At 34.6% G+C, this 24,466-nt stretch overlaps 1 protein-coding gene across 2 annotated transcripts in view; it reads right to left on the minus strand.

Moving 5' to 3' along the window:
* Positions 1 to 24,466, minus strand: part of fcho1 (FCH and mu domain containing endocytic adaptor 1) — an 83,241-nt gene that overhangs the window by 22,143 nt on the left and 36,632 nt on the right. For both annotated transcript variants that reach the window (XM_056463775.1, XM_056463774.1), the window contains exons 3-12: positions 15,130 to 15,221; positions 12,437 to 12,511; positions 10,437 to 10,578; positions 10,142 to 10,294; positions 8,146 to 8,250; positions 4,953 to 5,051; positions 4,706 to 4,802; positions 4,419 to 4,536; positions 4,262 to 4,286; positions 1,268 to 1,328 (exon numbers count right to left, since the gene is read on the minus strand). In XM_056463775.1, coding sequence (XP_056319750.1) covers positions 1,268 to 1,328; positions 4,262 to 4,286; positions 4,419 to 4,536; positions 4,706 to 4,802; positions 4,953 to 5,051; positions 8,146 to 8,250; positions 10,142 to 10,294; positions 10,437 to 10,578; positions 12,437 to 12,511; positions 15,130 to 15,221 — 967 coding nt within the window. The remainder of the gene's footprint in view (positions 1 to 1,267; positions 1,329 to 4,261; positions 4,287 to 4,418; positions 4,537 to 4,705; positions 4,803 to 4,952; positions 5,052 to 8,145; positions 8,251 to 10,141; positions 10,295 to 10,436; positions 10,579 to 12,436; positions 12,512 to 15,129; positions 15,222 to 24,466) is intronic.

Below are 24,466 nucleotides of genomic sequence, written 5' to 3' on the forward strand. Positions count from 1 at the left end.
CATGTTTAGTTTTTTGTTCAGAATTGTAGTATTATAAAGTACTATAAAGTTTTATAACTGACGAATGACATGATCTAGTGGGTCTCCGTCATCTTTAATGAGCACGTTCATGATATCAGGAGGCGTGGTTTCGGACGGAAGGGGTGAGACTATGTGTTCATAGATATTATGTCAAACGGTTAGCATTTTGGCAGATCACCTACTGCACCTTTAAATTAATCCAGTATCAGCTGATAAATATTGGTGCAATACTATTCAACACACACATTCATATTATAAAAAAAAAAACTCAAGTTTAAGAGCAAACTTAAATTAACAGTGTTTGGGAAATATGTTTCTGCATCAAACTTGTCACATATAAAAAAATTATTGCACGCTTTGTGCATGTTTTGCTTTCATGATGTTAATTGCATTTTATAGTTGCTTTGAAATAGTCACAGATATTTGACACCATGAACTATATACAGTTGAAGTCAGAGTTATTAACCCCCCTGAATTATTAGCCCCCCTGTTTATTTTTCCCCCCAATTTCTGTTCAACGGAGAGAAGGTTTTTTTTTAACACAAATGTTAGTGACAGTTTAGGTGGGTTTTATTTATTATTACTTGATATTATTTAAAATAAATGTTTAATCATTGGAAATTATATATAGTTGAATTATTAGCCCCCGCTCTGAATTATTTCCCCCAATTTCTGTTTACCAGAGAGATTTTTTTCAACATTTCTTAACATAACAGTTTTAATAACTCATTTCTAATAACTGATTTATTTTATCTTTGTCATGATGACAGTAAATAATATTTGACTAGATATTTTTCAAGACACTTCAATACAGCTTAAAATGACATTTAAAGGCTTAACTAGGTTAATTAGGTTAACTAGGCAAGTTAGGGTAATTAGGCACGTTATTGTATAACCATTAATACAATAATAACGATAAATGGGCTAATAATTTTGACCTTCAAATAGTTCATAAAAAAGTTAAAAACTGCTTTTATTCTAGCTGAAATAAAACAAATAAGACTTTCTCCAGAGGAAAAAATATTATCAAACACTTTTATAATTTGTTAAAAAGGTAAACGTCCTATTATATATACTATGACAATTTGTTAACGTCATTTGGAAAATATTTAAAAAAGAAAAAAATTCAAAGGGGGGCTAATAATTCTGATTTCAACTATATATTTTCTATCAAATGTGGTCTCTCTCACTCTCAATCATACACACATATATATATCCAATCCCGAAGACTCATTCAGAAGGATATCATTCTGTTTGACGTCTGCACGAATGACAAAGCCCTCATCGTCCACTTCGAGGGGTGAGTTCTACACAACAGGCACAAACAGACACCACAAGTTCACAATCAGATACAACATTTAAAGGCACAGGACACTGGCTGACAGGGTGAGGAATCTTTGGACATAGTTTGTCTTTTACTCATAAACACACCAGTGCTGTTGCCATGGCTCATGAAAACACTGGCAATGCTTTAAAAATCAGTGGCAGTCTGACAGAAACAGCAGTTCTACATAAGAGCTCGTAACACGTGTGTGTGTGTGTGTGTGTGTGTGTGTGTGTGAGTGTGTGTTTATGAAGAATCTTTGGCAGTCAGTGGGCTATCAGACATTCATTAAACACCCTGAGCATTGACAAGGATAAATATAGGGTAATGAGGTAACCAGACCTTGCCAAGCACGTCACTCCTCATCCACACACAGAAAAAAAACAAACTGAAGAGTTTTCAGCTTTCCAAAAACACAAGTGAAACTGCATTCAGTATGTGTTTGTAGAGAGGTGTTTACTTTATTTTTAACTGATTATTTTTAGGTCTCAAAGCATTTTTAATAAAAGATTTATTCTAAGAAGTTTGCTAAAATTACAAACCCTCAGAATCAATCATTAAGCACATGTACAGGTCCAATAGTATAAGGTAATTACACAAAATCTTTTTGAAATACGTGTCTGACTCAATTAAGCGCACACGTTTTTTTAATGCACATACAGTACATAGAATTTATGCAAATATTGGAGTGTACATGTAGATTTTATGCATAAAATATATGTGTAATTGGTTAGAGCTAGTGATATCCATGTCAAAACTGCTTATGTAAATGTGATTTAATTATATTTGATTTAGTCACACATTGGTATGACTTAAGTATTACTAGGAGAAGGTGACTTGAGGACATTGAGGTCCCCATTTTGTCAAAAGGCTTATAAATCATACAGTATTTTGAGAAAATAAACATGCACAAACTTTCCTCTAAAGCAAAGGTGTCAAATCCAGTTCCTGGAGGGTCGCAGCTCTGCATAGTTTAGTTCTAACCCTGCTCCAACACACTTACCTATAGGTAGGGCCAGACAGAATCAGACATTTTTCACTATTTCTGCAGAGAAACTTGTAAAAAAAAAAATCTGCAGATTTATGCTGATTAATTTTAAGAGTATCATAAAACTTCATGTATGAAATAAAAAATAATACCTTTTAACTTTTATTATTTATTTAACTTTTAGGTTTACAATACGATTGCAAATAGATCCACTCATTTAGTAAAAAGCAAGTCTCTCATATAATATCTACTAAAAGACAGAAAATATTACATTACAAACTGAATTGTAAATAAATCAAATGAACATTTTATAATATTACTATTATTATGTCACAATAATATTAGTGAAATTAATTTAAAAACTGAATAAATATAAATGTACACACATTTACACAAGTAAATGCACAGACTCATTGATATGCTACAATTTTCTGCGCTCGCAGATTTCGTATGGGCCTACCTATTATTTTCAAATAAGCCTGAAGGTTTAAAGCTGAACTGTGCAGAGCTGTGGCCTTCCAGGAACTGAGTTTGGCACCTGTGCTCTAAGGGGTAGGGTGAGTGTAGGCTTGGTGTAGGTTGTTAGAAGAAACAGTTTGCACAGTTTAAAATCCATTACACCTATTACTATGTTAGTTCACCCAAAAATAAAAGTAATGATTTTATTTACTTAATAGTGAATCATTTCAGGTGAAATCTGCATACATCAGTGCAGAATGTGCGCAATATACTGACACTGATCTGAAGAAACTGCTGAATAAAGTTGATATTTTAGTTATATGTGTACACAAACGTATTCTCATAGCTTGGTAATATTCAATCACTGAAGGTATTTGGTAGGTTTTTTTATGTTTTGGGTATCTTTCAGGAGTTTGGATGAGCCAGGATCCAGTCTGTCCTACACAGGCTCATTCTGAAAACATAGCCCTACAGACGTTTCTGGAGACCGCGAATTACGTAGCCAGAGGTATGTATGGCTTCATTTCATTTTTTAAATGAATGCTACGGGGCGGTGTGACACCGTGCCTTTTCGCGCTAACCAGCTGACCGCTTACCTCCGTATGGACGGCATTCCGGGTGCAACCAGTTTGTCCCGTTAGCGCGCCATGTACGTACGTCGGCGGATGAGACGCAGAGAGGAGTTTACCATGACGACAGGGTTTGAGTCCAATGAAGAGCGGTTCCAGAAAGCAGGTAAGACAAAAACAGAATCCAAAAAATAAAATAAACAAGTAAATAGCAGGGTGAGAATGTGGTAAAATCTGAAAACATGATTAAAAAAAAATCAGACGAGGGCTTTTCTTTTTTTGGATTGCTTTGAAACGTGTTGGTTGGGTTTAGAGAAGTGGTTGGGCGGGTCAATCGATAAAATTGGTTGGGTTTAGGGAAGGGGGAGGGTGGGTCAGTCGATCGTTCGCTCAGTCAGTCAAAAAGTGAGTCGACAGCGGTCTCTGTTGGGTTTAATTGAGAACAGCAGGCGTGAATGGCACTCGCGAGGGAAATTTGAGATCTCAAAAAGCGTACACAGCGGCCTTTTGTGGATTCGCAAAGACAAAAACTGCAGAAAAACGTGCCGCCGGTCTCCAGAAACGTCTGTAGAGGTACATTTTCAGAATGAGCCTGGGTTTAGTCTGTCTATGGAGAATGAGAGAGCTCTCAGATTTCACCTAAATATATTAATATGTGTTCTGAAGATTGACAAAGGTCTCAGAGGTTTGTAAACGTGAGGGTGAGTAATTAAAAACATGACTTTCATTTTTGGGTGAACTCTTTAAATGTCCCCACAAGTCACATAACAACTGTGTGTGTGTGTGTGTGTGTGTGTGTGTGTGTGTGTGTGTGTGTGTGTGTGTGTGTGTGTGTGCGTGTGTGTGTGTGTGTGCGTGTGTGTGTGTGTGTGTGTGTGTGTGTGTGTTATGGGAACTCACAAGAGCGTCTGCAACAGCTGAATCCCTTCAAGACAAAAAGAAAAAAAGTATGAAAAAGTCATAGACTATACAGTATAAGCAAGAACTGGTCACTGAACAACTGATAAAGTTCTGATCATCCACTGATGTATATTATGTATATAAACGGAATCCTCACGTTGAATCTGGCTCCTTGTCTCTCTTTCCCAGGCCAGGGATCCTGAAAGCTTTAGCACGACTCTTTTTACTGTTCTCGGATGCCAGTGAGGACAGATACTCCTCAAACCCTACTGGACCTTATTCAACACACACAGAAACACAATTATTAAAGTAAGTCTGAAGCTTAGCATTACATTACAAGACACTATCTAGAAATCTATAATCTATCTTATATTTCACACAGCAGGAATGAGGAAACTAGACAGTTTGTCCATAATAAGGGTGTTTTATCTGCCTGTGGCTCACCAGGTCTCTCCTTCCCTGTTCCCTTCTGCTCTGTAAACTTCTGAATGAGATTCTCGATGCCAATGTTCTCCACGTTCTGCTTGAATTCCTCATGGACCTGAAGGAGACAGAACAAAGATCTGAGCGGGACTATGATGACCCGAACAGCTCAGGGGTGATTCGTCTGAACAGCTTGCAGAACAAGTACAGAACGCAAGCTGAATACAGGAGCGGGTAAAACCTCCAGAGTGATTTATGTGAGCCGTACCTGCCCAACCTGTACGTGTGTGTCCTCGATGGAGTGTGAGTACCCTTTGATCAGCAGTTTCATCTGTCGTAAATGAGCCTCCTCAATGTCCTGAAATTTCTGTCAACGTGAAAAGACAAACATAAAGAAAAGCTCCTGACATCTACTCACATACACAAATGTTAGTGACAGTTTAGATGGGTTTTATTAATTATTACTTGATATTATTTAAAATAATATTTTAATCATTAGAAATTATATATAGTTGAAGTCAGAATTATTAGCCCCCCTGAATTATTTCCCCCAATTTCTGTTTACCAGAGAGATTTTTTTCAACATTTCTTAACATAACAGTTTTAATAACTCATTTCTAATAACTGATTTATTTTATCTTTGCCATGATGACAGTAAATAATATTTGACTAGATATTTTTCAAGACACTTCAATACAGCTTAAAGTGACATTTAAAAGCTTAACTAGGTAAATTAGGCTAACTAGGCAGGTTAGTTAGTAAGCAGACAGGGTACTGTATAATGATGGTTTGTTCTGTAGACTATAGAAAAAATATAGCTTAAAGGGGCTAAAATTTGAGCTTAAAATGGTTTTTAAAAAACTAAAAACAGCTTTTTGTCTAGCCAAAATAAAACAAATAATACTTTCTCCAGAAGAAAAAATATTATCAGACATACTATGAAAATTTCCTTGCTCTGGTAAACATCATTTGGGAAATATTTAAAGAAAAAAAAAAAAAAAGAAAAATCAAAGGGAGGTTAATAATTCTGACTTCAACTGTATATCATGTATCTGATATGTAATACTGTAAAACAATAATGTGGTAAAACATCATTACAAATCAAAATAAACATTTTGTATTTGAATAAGTTTCAAATGTACTTCATTCTAGTGATAACAAGTCTTCAGTTGAAACTTTATCCATTAGACATCATTATAAAACTCTGATTTGAGATTCAAAATCTGCTTAATATATTTAATGTTGAAAACTGTTTATATTTTTACACTGCTTTACATTTGGTGGAAATTATGCTACATTTTTTAGTTTAAACTAACCAAAATTAAAGGAAGTTTTTAGTAACAAATTAAAAGTTGTTATTGTTAGATCAATTTAATGCATCTTTGCTAAAGTATAAATCTCATTAACCCCAATCCTTCTAACATTAGAATATATTGTTAATATTCAAAATAAAGCACAACCTCAGTTTTCTTTTTATATTATGATCAGGCTGCAAACTACAGGGGAGCTAGGGGGATCTCAAAAAATATTGACAATGTGTTATGCTGACGTGCGATTTACTGTAAGTATTGTGTAATGTGATCATGGATTATTGTTTGTAAAAGTGCAAAAATATCGTTCATTCATTCATGCATGCATGACGGCGATTTACACCTCACTTAAAAAAAGATAACTACAAACTATTCTTGTCATGAGCATTAAGGTGTGGGGCAAGCTGCAAAGCAAAGTCCAGTCATGTCAAAGACTGACAGCCAGATGCATTCATATGGACGTTGAGACACTGCTTATTATTTATTTATTTATTTATTTTACAGGTTGTGCAGGTTGCATTTCCCGAATTTTCATTGTCTATCTTGAGCCAATTGAAATAGTTTGTTTTGGTTCAATTTGGAATTTCCCTAATGTTTTCCCACTCTGATCCGAGACACTGCTTATTCATTTTCCATAACAAATGATGTGACATTGTGCTTCATTTTTTTTGCTTCATATAGTAGGCCAATACAATGTTCTTTTTTTTTTTAAACACCGTGACGTTGCTGTAAACAAGCTGAAAGCAGGTAAACTTGACAAAATGGAACCCCTTTCACAATTGTATTTTTTTTATTTTCAAATTCACGATTATGTTTTACCGGAGTAAAAAGAGAAATCCCATGACATTCTATAGGCCTATGTAAAATAAATAAAGCATATGCTTTCCTTAATGCCATCATCTTGATCTTATAGAGCAAATAGAAAATGATAGGCTACATGACAAGGTTATTTAATTATTTTTGTTGTTAACATATTCGTGTTTGTTGATTTTATATGAATGTATTCCTCTCACAGAAGCACTGCAGATAAAATTAGATGATTATGTTCGGTTCTTTGTGCATGTAAAGATAATTCCCTCAAACTATATTTTTAAGGGTCAAAGAAAGTTAGTGATTCAAAAACAAGCGCTTTTTAACGAGAAAGTAAACCAAATTTTTGTAATATTAGTTACAATTACAGAAATATTTGTCTTATGTTCATTGATTTTTTGTTTTGTTTATATATTGCTTATTATTTTGCTTATTTTGTTTATATATATATATATATATATATATATATATATATATATATATATATATATATATATATATATATAGCCTTCATTCTGGAAAGGGACTAGATCAAGATCAAATCGAACCCACTCCCTGTAAAAAAAAGTGGGCTCTCCCAAAGGCCACGGTATAGTTCAAACACTGATTAAAATGCCTTAAAACGAAAGACAAACATTATGTTTATTTCAAACTGTTCTAAAACATAATTCTATTTTTATAAAATAATTATAAACATTTAAACGCTATCATCAGACAATCAAGTTCTTGTTTCAGTTTTTGATCTTCAATGAAATCCATCTCTGTTTTAATCCTATTATTTATTATCCTATTAGTAAGTAGAAACAACAGAAAAAAATCTATTCAAAACATGTGAGAAAAAAAACATTTAATAGTATTGTTATAAACTGCTAACCTATCTTTGGGATCTCAGCAAAGCAGGACCTCATAATTGAACATTTGCTGCAGTTTAAGCAGAACTGGCCATAGCATTTAACAATGGTCGACCTCTATAATTTAAAGATTACTGCTGATGCCCTAATTGAGGGATACTGCGCTGATCTCGGAGCAAAGTCAGGACTCTTACATTTTTCTGACTTTTTCTTTCTCGGCTCTCAAATTATTCATACGTGCAGGTCGACAGCAGGCAGAAATAGACTGCAGGCATGTAATCATTTTGTCAAATAGACTGTTTTAATAGCCCTCGTAGCCATGGTAACTTCACTTTGCTTTATGGAGCTCGTTGAAACACTGTAAAAGGTCTACATTATGAGAACTTGCAGACAAACCCAAGTTATTATCTGCTTTAACGATATTTCACACATGCGACGGTGGTTTGCCCTAATGTGCTCAGCAGGCCTGAAAAACTGTCAAATTACTAACCTGTGCTGATTCACTCATTTTCTGTTCAAAGTCTCCTCCGGCACGGTTAAACTTCTCTATAGACCCTGCAAAAGACTCAGCCGCCTTCTTACATTTCAGCTCAGCCTGTGAGAAGAGATAGAGAAAAGAATAAACACATTTTAGGAAAGCTAGAAATTTGCACTTCTTTTTTTTTCTCACAAAAACATGAGGATGATGCAAGAAGGAAAACAGCTTAAAGGATTAGTTCAAGCTGAAATGAAAATGCTCCAATGATGCTAAAGTTAAATGACTTGCTATATTCAGTGGAAGACAAAATGGGCACATTTTAGAGCTTTTGGAGCCTTTCATTAAAAGAAAATATTGTAATGACAGTTGAAATGTTAACAAATCATTCATTCTTTCCTTTTCTTTCTTGTGAGTGCTCTGAATCGGGCTCAGGCATGGTTCAGTTGGTTCATGGTTCAGTTGTCCGGCCGTGTTTGGAAGAGGTGTGCCAGAGCGAGCTTCAGTTGGGCATTGGCACGGTATGCTTGTAGTGTGAGTGCAAAGCGAGCCTGAGCCCGAAACTGAAGATGAGATGTGACCTTTAAGGCACTGTTTCATATGGATTTATTAATCTTTATATTAATCTTCAATGAATGCAAACTGTCATAGTTTATTAAAGACGCAAGTCCCTCACTGCACGTCAGCTGCACCTTCAGCAAACTGCAGCACAAGGACTTTTATGATAATTTATGACTGTCAAAAGTGCTGGATCTTTTCGGCAAAATATTTGACTGCGTGTCAAAGCATCCCTAAAAGACTAAAACAATCTTACTAAAGCAATGTCCAATGTGCTGAGCGAGGGCGCTTCTTTTCCTGTTAAACTGAACATTCACATCATTGATTAGTCTACAGGTCGCCACAGCGGAATGAACTGCTAACTATTCCAGGATATGTTTTAAGCAGTGGATGCCCTTCCAGCTGCAACCCAGTACTGGGGAAGTTAACAAATCAGACAATGCAAAACTTTTCAACAGAATGAATGTGTACATATTTCTTATTTTGCCTAAACATCTTTTAGTACTGCCTTTCAGATGCTACAGAACAAACGTACATATTTCCCAGTAGTCAAAACAAGATACATTTACCCTGGTCTTCAAATTCTAAAAGTTTCACCCCCATGACTGTAAATGCATTGTTTTCCTTGAACCTTCTGTAATAGTAGCAAAATGAGTCCCTCAGTTGTCTTTAGTTACGATAGGTCCCAAAATGCATACAGTTATTGTTAGAAAGGGTTCAAATGCACAAAACTGCTGAAAAAACAAAGAATTTGTGGGACCCGATGGACTTTCTGAAGAACAGCAGTTAAGTTAAGGACAAACAAGAGAATCATGAACAAAAATAAAGAAATAAAAAACACAGCAGTGCATCATACAGGTTACAACACAGTATTAAGAATAAAGTGTATGTAACCTTTGATGGGGTCATATTTATAAATCTAGTATTATAGAATTATTTATTATATTTATTAAAAGTATTATTTTCTCTTGTGGACTATATGTAGGGTGGCTAAGTGGTTAGCAAAATTGGTCTTAGTATATGGCCTTAAAGTGCATATGGGTGTTTCCCATTACTGGGTTGCGGCTGAAAGGGCATCCGCTCTGTAAAACATATGTTAGAATAGTTGATGGTTCATTTCGCCGTGTCTGAAAGAGAGACTACGCCGAACAAAAATGAATGAATGACTACATGTAAAAAAAAACTATTTTTTGTAAATGAAGTATAAATTTGTATAAACATCTTATTCAGTTCAGTACAAAATATAAAACGACATGCATTCAGTATGACCACTTTTAGTTTTGTAAAACAATTAATATTTTCCAGATTCTGAAAGTTCAACTTCAAGACTTCCACTGTAAACTCATTATGTGAGTCTAGTGAAAGGAACTGTGAGTTAAAAATTGTGATTTGTAAGACATAAACTTATAATCTGCAGAATGAAAATTGTTGTACTTGTGCTCAAACAGCAGACCTTTTCCAGCTCTTTCTGTGGCACTCCCTCTTTGCGCAGTCTCTCCAGCTCCACACATTTGCTGTGGTATCCTTCTCTGGTCTTCTGCAAATGGCCGTTCTGCACCTGAAGAGACTGCACTGACTCCAGGGTACCGATCACTTCCTCTTTCGTCTATATAAGACACAACATATTCAAATACACAATTAAAAAACTAAGAACAAAGTTAGAACCCAATGCCATCTCTAAAATAGTCTTATAAGTTTCTTATAAGGTTGCAGGCTGACACACAGATGCAATTAAGCCCTTCATTTACCTTGCGGTGAATTTTGACCTGCTCATCGCTGTACTTGTTGATGTCACGGATGAGGTCATTCATTTTCCTCATGAGCTCCAGGTGGCAGAGGGCCAGTTTGTCCGAGGACACGCGAAACACGTCCCACATGGGGGCGAAAGTGCTGCGAAGTGAAGCAGGTGGTTAGATGCTGATGTGTGGAAGTGCGTAAGCCGCTCGGATTTCTTATAGCACAGCAGAATTAGAAAAACAACAGGCTTCCTTGCTTTTGTATGTCTATGTCTGCCTAAAAATAGAAAGAATTTTTTTTTTTGGGGGGGGGGGGGGGGGGTGTACAAGTGCACTAACTGCATGGAGAAAGGAAAATTTAAGATATAATTGTTATATACTTAAGATATATATTTAAGATATAACGTGACCCTGTTCCTCAAATCCAGTCATAAAGATCAGTTTCTGGAATTGAGTTTCTATAAACACCATCTGATATGTGCAGAGTTAAGTTTTCCATTGACGTATATTAAGTCAGGACAGGACAATATTTGGCAGTGATACTATTTGAGAATCTGGAATCTGAAGATTTATAAAAACCTATACACTAAATAAATCACCTTTATAATTGTTCACATTAAGTTCTCGGTAATGTATCTTACTAATAAAAATGTAGTACACATTATATTTTATTAATCAAATGTTTTGATATATTTTTGGTGGGAAATTAACAAAGATCTTCATTAAACATGATCTTTACTTAATATTATAATGATTGTTAGAATAAAAGAAAAATCTGGCTTTTTGACCTGTAACATATATTACTGGCTATTCCTAAAAATATATCCATGCAACATAAGACCTTATGGTTTACTGCATTTAAAGTGTTCTGAGACAAGCACATGCTTGTGCACAGAGGAAGTACGGTGAATAGAGCAAAGGAAAGAGCAAAACCGTAGCCATGACTTTTCAACCAATTAAACACAACCACACGTACTCATGCATACAAAAATAAACGCACACAATCCTCTCCCTGCTGTTCAGCATCTAGAAGGCAGCAGGCCAAACCTTTCAAGAAAATGTCTTGTTCCCAACGTGCAATTTACAGGGGGGGTTTGACCCTCTAATAATGCTTGGTCCCACCCTGAAAGATGTTTATCAATAATCCATTAATAGTGGAAAATAGTCTGCACTGATCTGTATCTTGAATAATAATATTAATAACTAAAATAATAAAGAGGAAAATACAATTTTGACCACCCCTATAATGGTTCATACCATTGTGAATGCACGATCGCACACAGCATGCAATGCAGAAAAACATTCAGTCGGCGATCTGAAACCAGCAGATGTAACCTACTGATAGACACTAAGTATTCAAAAGAACACTTTTCTTGCAAAATAGGTGTTTGTATCAACATATAGGCTGAAAGTAAAGTAAACTTACATTCATAGTGTGTATTCTAATAGATACTTATGCTCACAAGTTAAACAGTAAAACAGTATGCATTGTCCTTCATGATCATGCATACTGTAATCAATAAAGCAGCTTGAGTCAGGAATCGAACTTGGGTCACAGTGAACCCCGTAATACTGTTTGTTGACGCATTAAAACTACAAAGATATCGGTCCCAAAAATTCAATGTTTTTTAAATTGGTTGAGAATCCCATGTCTTTTGAAATAGCCAATCAGAGGTTACTGCAAAGCAAAAACCCCTCAATATGGCTCAAAACACTGGATAAATGAAAAATGAGATATAGCATACTCAAATTGAATTGTTCCTCTACAGATGACATGCAATTAGATGGTAATTGTAAACCATAATACCCTTAAAGTCTATATCCACTCTACATGGCCATCTGCTTAAGCAAAATGTCATATTTTTCATAAGTTGAATCCCAAATAAGTACTGCTGAATAGTGACAAAATGTTAATTTTGAAAAGCAGGATCATACAGAATAGCAAGATATAAGGCCAGAATTGTGAGATGGGGTGAAACAGTGATCATAATAACAGTAAAGATGTTACTTACCCCAGAGGGCTTCCATTGCTGGCCATCTTGGCCAGTTTGCTCATGGACTTCGAGTAAGTCTCCTCAACGGCTGCCCTTAAATACAAACACAAGTGCATTAGCAGATAAATAGTTTGCTTACATACTGTAAAAGCAAAAACTCTTTTGCACTAAACTGATGGAGAACCAATATTAATGCTCTAGGTTCATAAACAGTTCTTCAGTTCTAGTTGCTAAGTTTTATGTTTGCAATGGTAGACAGTGTTTATGAGGACAAAAAATGTATGATAGAGCAAAAATACAAGAAAAAAAATGTACCATAATACCCACAGTCGATACCTAAATGTAGTCATACATAATATACAGTATAAGCAATCATTTGTGAAAGGCACCAATTAATAACAGTGAAAAAACACAATTATTATCTATCAAATAAGCTTTGTTTTCTGATTTCAGAGTTTCTGCTGATGGGAAAAAGGATGTTGTCATTTTCTTCCAGTACTGGACTGTTTTGTTGGCCTTATCTCGTAAAACATCTTATTGGATTCTTATAAGTTGAATCTGCTTTCTGTTTTGACGACACAATGGAAAGGCAAGTCATATTTTTCAAGGAAAGCAGCCACTTTGAGGCGCAGTGTCCTGAGAGGATACCAAATGGCCTTTGAAAACTGATTTATGTAATTTATTTTTCAAGCTCTGCTTTTATCAGAGACGCATTTGTCTCTGACAATTTCTCAGCACTCTCCTCCAGGGTTTTCCTGGACACATTTCTAACACAGGAAAAAAGAAATACAATTTAATTCTCCAGTCCATGACGGAGGCTGTCTGCATCCAGCTCCATTATAACAGATAGAAGAGACTATGAATGTTGGCAGGAGGCTTGGCGGAGCTGTAAATAGTCTCTGTTCTAGCAAAATGAGAGAGTTGTTATGGAGGATTCATTTTAATTATTGCAATTAACTCCAGTGTCTTCTGCAGACTGAAAGGAATGTTCACACATCCCACATCTGCTGTAAGTGGAAAGGTTTTATCCTCTGCATGTACAGGAAGACTGCTGAGAGGACAGAGAGAACTTTTTGACTGCTCTGCTCCTGTCAGGTTAGTGTGTTTTGACACTGTGGTGTTGTGGGCTGAAAGACAGCACCGTGGTGTGGAAAAAAACGAGCAGCTGAATAGAGAGAATGTCATCAGAGCAAAAACACAACAGATAACGTGTCATACAATAGATCCATTCCCATCAGTTCAGTTAAGAACATTACATTAGATGATACCATGCTATGTTGCATTGTAACTGTAATGGAATATTATACAATTTAACAAGGTCAAATAAGACATTGCAATAGCATGCTGTGTAACAGCTTATAATGTAATGTAAGACTATATCAAATAAAATACAATGAAATATGATGTAATATAATAACAATGTACTGTAGCATAATATAACATATAAAAAAAGAAAATAGCAGTCATAAACCGAAAATATAAGTTTAAATGTTTGTATGATCAAATGAGATAAAACATCACAATATTATAATTTAACATCACAATATTATAATGTAACATCACAAAGAATTGTATTATGATTATTATATATTTTTTTTTGGGGCGACGCAGTGGCGCAGTAGGTAGTGATGTCGCTTCACAGCAAGAGGGTCGCTGGTTCGAGCCTCGGCTGGGTCAGTTGGCGTTTCTGTGTGGAGTTTGTATGTTCTCCCTCCATTCGTGTGGGTTTCCTCCGGGTGCTCCGGTTTCCCCCACAGTCCAAAGACATGCGGTACAGGTGAATTGGGTAGGCTAAATTGTTGTTTTATTTTAATGAGCTGTCGTGAAGAAGCAGTGTAGTTTCAGTATTTCTAATAATTATATTTGATCAGACAAGATGATGTACCATTAAACACAAAACATCAAAGAAGGACATCATGTAACGTAACAGTGTAACTATGCATATACTGTAATAACATCTGAAGTGTACGAAGACCCGAAAGGGATGTGATGGTGGGGGAAAAATAGATGGAAGAAAAAAAGAAGCTAATCAGGGATCAGTTTATCATATGGAGCACGCCCGTCAGTCAGCGCTTATACATGCATTTGCTGATTCAGAGGTTGCATATGAAGGGCTATGACACACAGCTTTAATGGAAAGAATTTTTATATTAATTTCAGGGTGCTTTCAAGATTAAAAATATATCAGAAATATGGGAAAATACTTAATGATAGGATGACAGCGGGATAGAATGCTAAAATACGGGAGAATACCGGCAAAAATGGGAGGGTTGACATGTATGAAGTGAACAGGAAGTGTTTGTGGAAAAACGGTTTTGCGAGGGAACGCAAAAACTTTAAAATATATTTTTCTATCACTCTTTTTTTCTCCCACCCAGTTTTTTTTCTTCCACCCATTTTTTCCCTCACCATCATGTCCCTTCTGGGTCTCCGTAGAAGTGGAACGTAGTCTACTTAATCGAACTAAATTGTCCTTAGACAAGAATGGATGTTGTTTAATCGTTTTCGGACATATTTGATGAAATGTTTTGTGTTAATGAAATGTTACTGTGTGCAATAAATGAACATTTTTATAAATCCAAAGACTACAGCAAAGTTAAAAAAAAAGTGAGGAGTAAAAAGAAACGAATTCCACGTCACATTCCTGTCAGCACAACTTATCACCCCTCCTCTCCGTCACCATGACGACTCCTCCCAAAACAACGCCTCACCTCTCGCGCACAAACTCAGCCAGCTCTTTGGTGGCGATCTGTCCATGCTTCATGTTGTGGTAGAGAACGTCAAAACCTGCATTCTTCTCCCCCTGTAAGCAGACACAAACAACATAAGGTACATTCCTGTAGTGTGTGAAAAAAATGAATCATCGTCACATACAAATACTAAGTGTTAAAATAAAAATAGCATGAGGAACTTGGAACGTTGGGCTGTTGGTGGTGGGACAAAATACCTGAGTTTAACCATTTCACTTTCATATAGTCAGCCTAATGAGGACCACAATATTAATAAAAAAATCTTCCCCAAATTCAAGATGCAGGGCAAAACAATTTGTGAAATCCAATGCTACTTCATGGCAACTTGTAATTTTTTTTGATTTAGTGGCTTATCCACATTAATTTGTACAATCTCATTCACACATACATACATACATACATATATATACATACATACATATATATATATATACATACATATATATATACATACATATATATACATACATATATATACATATATATATATATATATATATACACATACATACATATACACATACATATTTAAGCCCCTTTAAACTAATTTGTCTACAGAACAAACCATCGTTATACAATAACTTGCCTAATTACACTAACCTGCCTAGTTAACCTAATTAACCTAGTTAAGCCTTTAAATGTCACTTTAAGCTGTATAGAAGTGTCTTGAAAAATATCTAGTAATGATGATGAATAATGATTAGAAATGTGTTGAAAAAAAAAATGCTTCTGACTCCAACTGTGTGTGTGTGTGTGTGCGCGTATGTATATATATATATATCAAAAGTGTTTTTATTGAACATGTTAGATATGAAACATGTCATACAAATAGCTTTTCACTTTTTTCTTTTTTTTTTTACACAACAAACAAACACAATCTTTCTAACACATACACACTTAGGTTCTATAAAAATATATGTATAATGTTACAATAAAATACAAATAAATAATAATAAGTAAAATATATTTTACTCTTAATATAAAAGACAAGAAAAGGAAAGGAAAAAAAACTATAAAAAACAAATATAAGGAAAAGTTAGGTTGTTCTCAAATAACTGAAGGGTCCATCTTCTTTATGCGATCTAAAACAGTACAACCTCTTACAGTATTTTGTATTAGTAAGGTCAGGTGCACTCTCAGAAATAAAGGTACAGGAGCTGTCACTCGGGCAGTACCTTTTCAAAAGAGTCATATTTGTACCCAAAGAGTCCACAGTGTTACCTCAAAAGGGCATTTTAGTGCCCAAATGTACCTAAAAAGTACCTTCGAGGTACCCTATGGACCCTTCAGGTACAAATATGTATCTTTTGAAAAGGCACTGCCCCAGTGACAGCTCCTGGTTCTATAAGCCATTGCTTAAAGGTTGGAGGAAATTTTCTTCCATTTGAGCAATATTAACCTTTTAGCTAAAAGCTCATTCATATATTTTAATATGATTTGCTCATCCTCCAATGATGGTTAGGGTAAGGGGTGGGTTTTTGGGTCACGCCTCCTTTTAAAAATTGTATGTTTTCAAACAAACAAGGTCATTTAAATTTGTACAAATTAGCCACTTTTCTGACAATACGTAAACAGGTACGTATCCTTGTGATTCTTGTTTATCCTGCAAGTTTATAAAGCAGAGCTATTAGAAACTGAACGAATGCACATTTTTTAATCTAATGAATGATCCAAAGACTTGCTTTGTGACCAAATAAATGACCAATTTTGAATGAATTGAATAAATTTACCTGAATCATTTGAAGACCAAATCAGTAAGGCAATCATTTTAACCACCTACAGTTTAGCTTTACATTGAAATGTATAATTTCACCGCGGTTAAAGAGCTTTGTGGATAGTGTGAAATTCATTTATAAATAGTCTATTATGAGTGAAATATTGGATCAAATCTTTCCAGCCATTTCTTTAAAGCAGGCCTTTGATTTGCAGACAGCTCCTGCGGTAGAGAATGTCAGCATTTATAAACAAACTTTGACAAAATTTTTCAAATCACAAAAAGATGTCTGGGAGAACTACAATTAACCAGAAGAGAACATGAATATCCGTTTGGGTCCAAAATTGACCATATCAAGAGAAAAATACACCTGTTGTTAAGCATTTGTTTTTAGTAAATGCAGAAATAACAGCCTGACACGATGTTTCTGGTTATTTTTGACATATGGGAAATTAAATTAAATCAAATCAAATCAAAGACATAACACAACACAAGGAATGTGTTTTCTATATTGCCCACCCAACACAACATCTGTCATTTATAAAAAGACTTAATCTTGAAGAAATATTCTAAATTAATTAGATAAAAAAATTTAATAAAATTTCTCAGCACTGGCAACTAGCAATAATGATTTGGTAAAGTAGTTCAATGAAGCTGACCGAAGTTTATACAGTACATGTACACTTCAAGATTTAGCACAGTGCAGTGAAAAATACAACAACAAATAATAGCGCAGCAGTGTGTGTGAGAAACGCCACGTGAGCAACAGCACAACACTTCTGCCAGACTTCCCTCAAAGGCCAAGGCCCAGTAGGGAGATCCCCAGATGATAACCTTTGGAACAAAGTAACACATCCTGCAGTCCAAGTTAGCAAGTCTAAAAATAACCCCTTTCTTTTAGCAAACAGAAAAATGTCAACAAAGGAGAGAGAGAGAGAGAGAGAGAGAGAGAGAGAGAGAGAGAGAGAGAGAGAGAGAGAGAGAGAGAGAGAGAGAGAGAGAGAGAGAGAGAAAGAGATGACAGAACCAGGGCAGTCCGTGGCCATGAATACCTCCACACCACTGAAAGAACTTCCCAGGTAAACGAAGGACTGACAAAATTCCCAGAATTCATAAAGCAAACAACACAGCGAAGCTTGTTTCCTATTTATTCTATTAATTATATTTATGACTGTTGATGTTTAGCACAAGTATTGCTGATGTTTTTTTGCTAAATTTTAGTGCACTTTTAATAGGACAGTTTGTCCAAAGATAGAAATTCAGTTGTTTTGAATCTACCTTTTGCACATAATGCAAACATACAGTATACTCAAGAAGACATGGAATATAGCATGTAGGAGACCATTTTGTGATACTAATGAAAACAAGAACGCAAACAAAAGAAACTTTATAAGGGAAGGAGGATTGAGTTCCTCAAACTTTCCTCCAGGACTGAAACTTGAACGTTAGTCTTTTTGCTGGGACATCAAGAAGCATCCCGAACATGATGTCGATTGACATTCACTACAACACAGGCACGCTACAGTATAAGATAAAAATCAATCAATACAGTAAAATTGATTCTTGCATCCCATTGCAGTTCATGTTAACTCAAAGTTTATTAACTCATTTTAACAAGCATGAATTTGGATTTTAATAATGCATTAGCAAAAGTTATCGTTAATAAATGCTGTACATATTGTAAAGTACAACCAAATGATTAAAGAAAAAAAAATCCATCCCATTTTGATGTCTGCTTAACTTTTTAATAACACATAGAAAGCATACTATAAATGCAAATAAAATATATACTTTAATGTTACAAATACCTTTTGTTAAAATAAAATTCTAAATATGGCTAAAATCATCTTCCGTCTTTCATTCAGCATAAAATACAGAGTATATTTATGTAAAAACAAAACAATATATTTATTCTGACCTTTACGTTTTGAAAATTGTTATGATCACCAGCGATCCAGCAGTTGCAGATCACTGAAAAACCAAAATTCTGCCACTGAACCGAACTACAAATCTCAGAAGTCATTGCTCCAATCACTCCTGCCACAGCTGGACACTGAAACTCATCTTCATTGATTATCTGGACTATATATACACCACACTTTCAACTTTGACTTTAACTTTGCTGAGACTTGTTATCCTGTAGCACCATGAAGCATTAATCCTGTTTAGACCTTTTCTGTGTTTTTATCCTTGCCTTGTTTTTCAGTTATTGATTCTTTGCCGCCTGTACTGACCATTCGTCTGTTTTTTAACTACGATCTTGGATTACCTTTATGCTCCTGTTTGCTACCTGTTTGACCGTTGCCTGACTACTCTTAGTAATAAACTACGTTTGGATCCTCAACTCTGTTGTACCCCGACTACATGTTACAAAAATATTATAAATAATAAAAAGGTCATACTAAATTGTAATAATTCAAATACTAAATAATTGAAATAATTCACAACAAAAGAATAAAAACTAGGCATGGGCCAGTATAAGATTCTGACGGTATGATATACTGGATAAAAATATTAGTTTTACGGTATTGTGATTAATATTCAATATTCACCTTTATTTGTATAGCGCTTTTACAATGTAGATTGTGTCAAAGCAGCTTCACATAAAAGGTCATAGTAAATTGGAAAAGTGTAGTTCAGTTTTTAGTGTTTAAGTTCAGTTCAGTTTAGCTCAGTTCAGTGTGGTTTAAAAATCACTACTGATTACTGCACAATATATGTTCTTTTTAATGTCAAGGTAAAAAACTCACAATATATTCAACACAATAGATTCAACACAATATATTTCATTTTAAGAAACATTTAAATATTTTGCAACAGTAAACATGTCAGGCTAAATACTTCAAATAAATCATTGACTTCTGCTGTCTTCATTTCTCTACAACATGAAAAGGCATCTTTGGAGATCTTTCTTTTCTCTTGATATAAAGTAAGCCACTGCACTGTTCAGGTCCAGCATGTTGTCTGATGGTGTATAAGCTATTTAGTTAGTTGGTTTAGTTAGTTGGCAGCATACACTCAGAAACTTCTTATTGATACCCTTATTTTGTACTCTTTCTTTGTATATACTATCAATGCTCTTTAGTTTTATTCCCAACAACTTACTGGCTGTTGTTACCACCTTCCCCAGTGACCTCTTCTGGGCCTCAGAAGCATTTTCATTCCAACAGATTACACAAAATGTTGCAATCCTTTCAATAAAAGCACTATAAAACATGATCAACAATGTGTTGTCAACATTAAAAGATAATAATTTCTTTAAGAAATACATTCTCTGTTGAAGCTTTTTCCTTACACAATCAGTCCATACATCCCACTTCAGTTTATGATCCAACATCACACTCAAATATTTATAATTTGCTACTAACTGGATTTGCTCCCCATTAATTAATGTGGGATGAGTTTTGCTTTGTGTTCCCTCTCTAAAATCAATAAGCATCTCCTTAGTTTAGGAGAATGTTTGAATTGTTTGAATGTTTGAAACCAGTTGAAAAAGAAGTAATAAACAGGGCCGTGTTTTTGCTCCTCTTCATTTAAAAGGCTCACCAAAGCGGTATTTATTTTGTAAACGTTTCCTGAATCTTGGGCTAAACAGTAGCTTTTGATGTGGAGGGTCCTTAAAAAAATCTTACATATATCTTAAAACAGTACGAAAGATTATTTTTGCGGTTTTAAAACCTTTTTCCAAACCACGGTAAACCTTAAAACCGGTTATCATACCATGCCTGGTAAAAACATTGTGGTTTGAAGCATGGTATAATAGTATAAAAACTTTGAAGGTCAATTAATTACTTTGTACTGTAATTACTGCACTGTGATCCTTTAATAGAGTCTTTAAATATCAGATTAATTAAATTATTAGAGTTCAAAATATTCCTAACAAGAATTTCTGGTTTACGGTTACCCTAAACAATACATTAAAGAGTGTCTGCTGTACACCACCGTAATAATGTTTGATGGTAATTATTTTTGCTCTGGAAAATAATGCAAAGCTGTTTTTAGAATAGATTTTGGCCAAATGCATAGTGCACTAATCCAAACTAACCAATCAGCTTACTTTGAATACAATAATGTTATTTTGTGATTTGTTTCTAATACTGTTGGTCTGGTTCAACACTTTATTGAAGAAGCTGCTGAAAATGTGTAGTTCACCACTATGCTTTATGAAGTCCCTGTAGCTGATCCATATACAAATTAGACATAAATTACCCAGGAACTCTTGTGGTGTTCAGTTTCAACCCTTTACGCTGTATGTTTTCAGAGTGAGCTGCTGTATAAAGAAGTGAGGCTACAAAACAAAAACGAAGTAGACCAGTTTGCAACCAGCATGTAAGCATCTCAATGTTGAAACGCATAGAAAAACAACAGCTGATGTTTGTTGTGTGGCCAGAGCTCTTGCTGAAACCTGACCCCTCTGGAAAGCTGATCTACCATGATTCTCTCTGCTCTGCCCACACAGAACAGGTACAACAGCACCACTTTTAAAGCCGCCCTCCTCTTCTGCTTCTTTTTCTCTTCTCTCACTTTTTTTTTACATGCATGTGACGGTAAACAAGTCTGAAACTGGTCTTTTCCACCCGACGTTTCGGTCAGAATTTGGTGCTAAAAGCAAATAGAGTGACAGCCCATCTGCTAACGTCCAAAATATGTCTGTCTTTTCAGAGCATTTCCCTGAAGTTCATTTGCAAAGTATACAGCAGTATCTGCCAGTCACTTTATCTAGCGTGATAGCTCAGACAGAGAAGGCTTTGTGTTTGACTGACGGCTCTGATGACTTTAAGCGAGGCTGCCGGTGTTTAAGCAGGATCTCCAGAGTGCTTTATTAACGTGTCTTCTAGCGAGATACGGTTGCTCAAGCGACTGGGTTCCCCTGGTAACTGTGAGAGATCGGAAGACACATGACAGCTCAGTGTGTAAGGTGACAGATATGTGTATGTGTGTGTATTTCATTGAGGGGCTCAGGTCTTCTTCCTTGGTCATAACAATCCCAATGTGTTAAAAATGCAGTTTGATCTGAAGGTGTCATTTTCCACTGAATGACGAAAAGCAATCAGTTTGGCATCTTCATGGTAACACTTTACAATAAGGTTGTATTAGTTAATGTTAGTTAATGCGTTTGCTAGCATGAACAAACAATGAAGAATGCATATATTACAGTATTTATTCCAATGACTGTATAAAACATTTATTAATATAAATTTATTAATTATTTATTAATTTTATTTTATTAATATTTATTCATGTTAGTTAATATTAGCTAGTGAAAATACAGTAGTTCATTGTTAGTTCATGCTATCTCTCTTGTGCATTAAGTAATATCATGAATTTGGATTTCAATAATGTATTAGTAAGTGTTGAACTATGATTAAAGGTGCCGTATGTAAGTTTGACACCCAGTGGTTGAACTAGGTATTGCACTCCTGGATCAAAGCAAATGCAAGCGCAGGTTGCCAGATTGAGGACAAACAGGAACGAGCCTCACAATTGAGCCTAAAGGCTGATTTAATTCATGTTCTTTATAAAAGCAGCAGCACACGACAGAAGGAATAGTTTCCATATGAAAATGAGTTTTTGTTCTAACAAACTCCTCGAATTAGTGTATTAAAAACGGCTTCTATTTCTTGCAGCTGAACAACAGAAAACTGACAATGATCACCTCAGGTACACCTCATGTGCTTTATTCAGTGTTAAATGCTAACAATGGGAATTTGATTGCCATACTGAAAGCAGCAGCAGATTGTTCAGCTCAGATCTTGAAATAATATAAACAGTTTGAAATTGAACTTCAGACTCAAATATAATACTCCAACATTTAATAATGTTAAAGAGGTTTAATATGTATTTATTAGATTATAAACCTTACCATTTCGTGAGTGAGTGCATATTCTGTGCTACTGAATGTCTGTATTTAAATTTCTGTTGTGTTTCGTCTGGTGCTAACAGTCAAATTGCTTAACACTGCAAATCTCATCACGCAGCATGTTGTTCGGACACAGGGTTAAAATGTAACCTGCTGACCTAATGTTTACGCTCGTCTTCTGTTATTTGCTAATTAATAATCTCATGTGGAACTCTGAATATGCGTCTCATTTCTGAGTCTGCTACTGTCCACCGCAGGTCACATTTTGGTCACGGGCGCATGCTTTGAGACCCTTTCTGAATGAAATGCACTGTTTCGCAGCAAGGCACCCCAGGGGTACTGAAATATAACTGGCTAAAGTGGCAGTGGGCGGGTTAGAAGTTTTGGCAGAAATCTTGGTCAAGTAATTACAAATTTCAAGCCAATCGCACTCTGATAGTGAAAAAGACATTTAAAACATGTAAATGTATAATAATAATAACAATAACAATAATAATAATAATAATAATAATGATTATTATTATCATGGCTATTGATTATTAACATGCTTTTTTATTTTAACAGAAGATTGAAGGTCATAGCTGTAACTTACTTTGGAATTGTACTACATTAAGACATGATAATTTCAGTTTGCAATAAATAATGTCAAACAAATTTTTTTTATTCTGCAGACATAGTAATGTTTCTAAAAAACATTTGCTGGATTAACGCTTACAAAAAAATAAACACATTTGACTTTCTTTAAAATAAGACATAATAGTTTCTGCAAAAACAACTGCACTGTAATCCCGAATAAGTTGACAAAACTCAAAAAATTTGAGGTAATCAGTTACGTCAAATTTTTTAAGTTATGAAATGTTGTATTTTAAGTAAACAGAAACATCAAGTTTTGAGTTTGTTGTACTCATGCAAGACACTTCTCCTAACTTAAAATACCCAAGTTACTCAGCTCATACATTTTAATAGCAATTAACTTAATTGTTTTAATTTCTCCAAACTTTAAATCCTCAAGTCACCTAGCTCATACATTTTAATAATAATTAACCTAATTGTTTTAATTTCCTTCAACTTTAAATACTCAAGTCACCCAGCTCATACATTTTGATAGCATTTTTATTAAATTAACTTCTCCATCTCAGTTTCACAAATGAAATTATCCATAATTTTAATCTTTAAACCCCATAAATCTATCAAAATACATCTGTAATTTTAAACACACAGACAATACCATTTTAGACATTTATTTTTAAAGAAAAAATGTCCAACAGTACAAATGTGCCTCCTGTGCAATTACAAATGTCATGAAACAATAAAAACAATTAGACATTAGGAGATTTAAAATAAACACTATTCTGAAATTAATAAGAATTTCCCAAAATGCAAATATATCAAACAAGAGTTTAAAAAAAAAAAAAAAAACACTATAAGCTTGACAAAATTAAATAATAATAAGATTAATAAGAACTACGAAACTTACAGTCTTAAAGCATTCGTTAATAAAGAATAAGTGCACATTCTGTGAAGTGACTCGTTTAGAAAAAAAAAGTCATTGGCACAGTAACTATCAAATGGTTTTTAATATATATATATATATATATATATATATATATATATATATATATATATATATATATATATATATATATATATATATATATATATATATATATATATATATAAATATAAATATTCAGTCTTGGTTGAACTATGATTCTGTCATTTAC

The sequence above is a fragment of the Danio aesculapii genome, chromosome 8 (genome assembly GCF_903798145.1).
Source record: "Danio aesculapii chromosome 8, fDanAes4.1, whole genome shotgun sequence".
Lineage (NCBI taxonomy): Eukaryota > Metazoa > Chordata > Actinopteri > Cypriniformes > Danionidae > Danio > Danio aesculapii.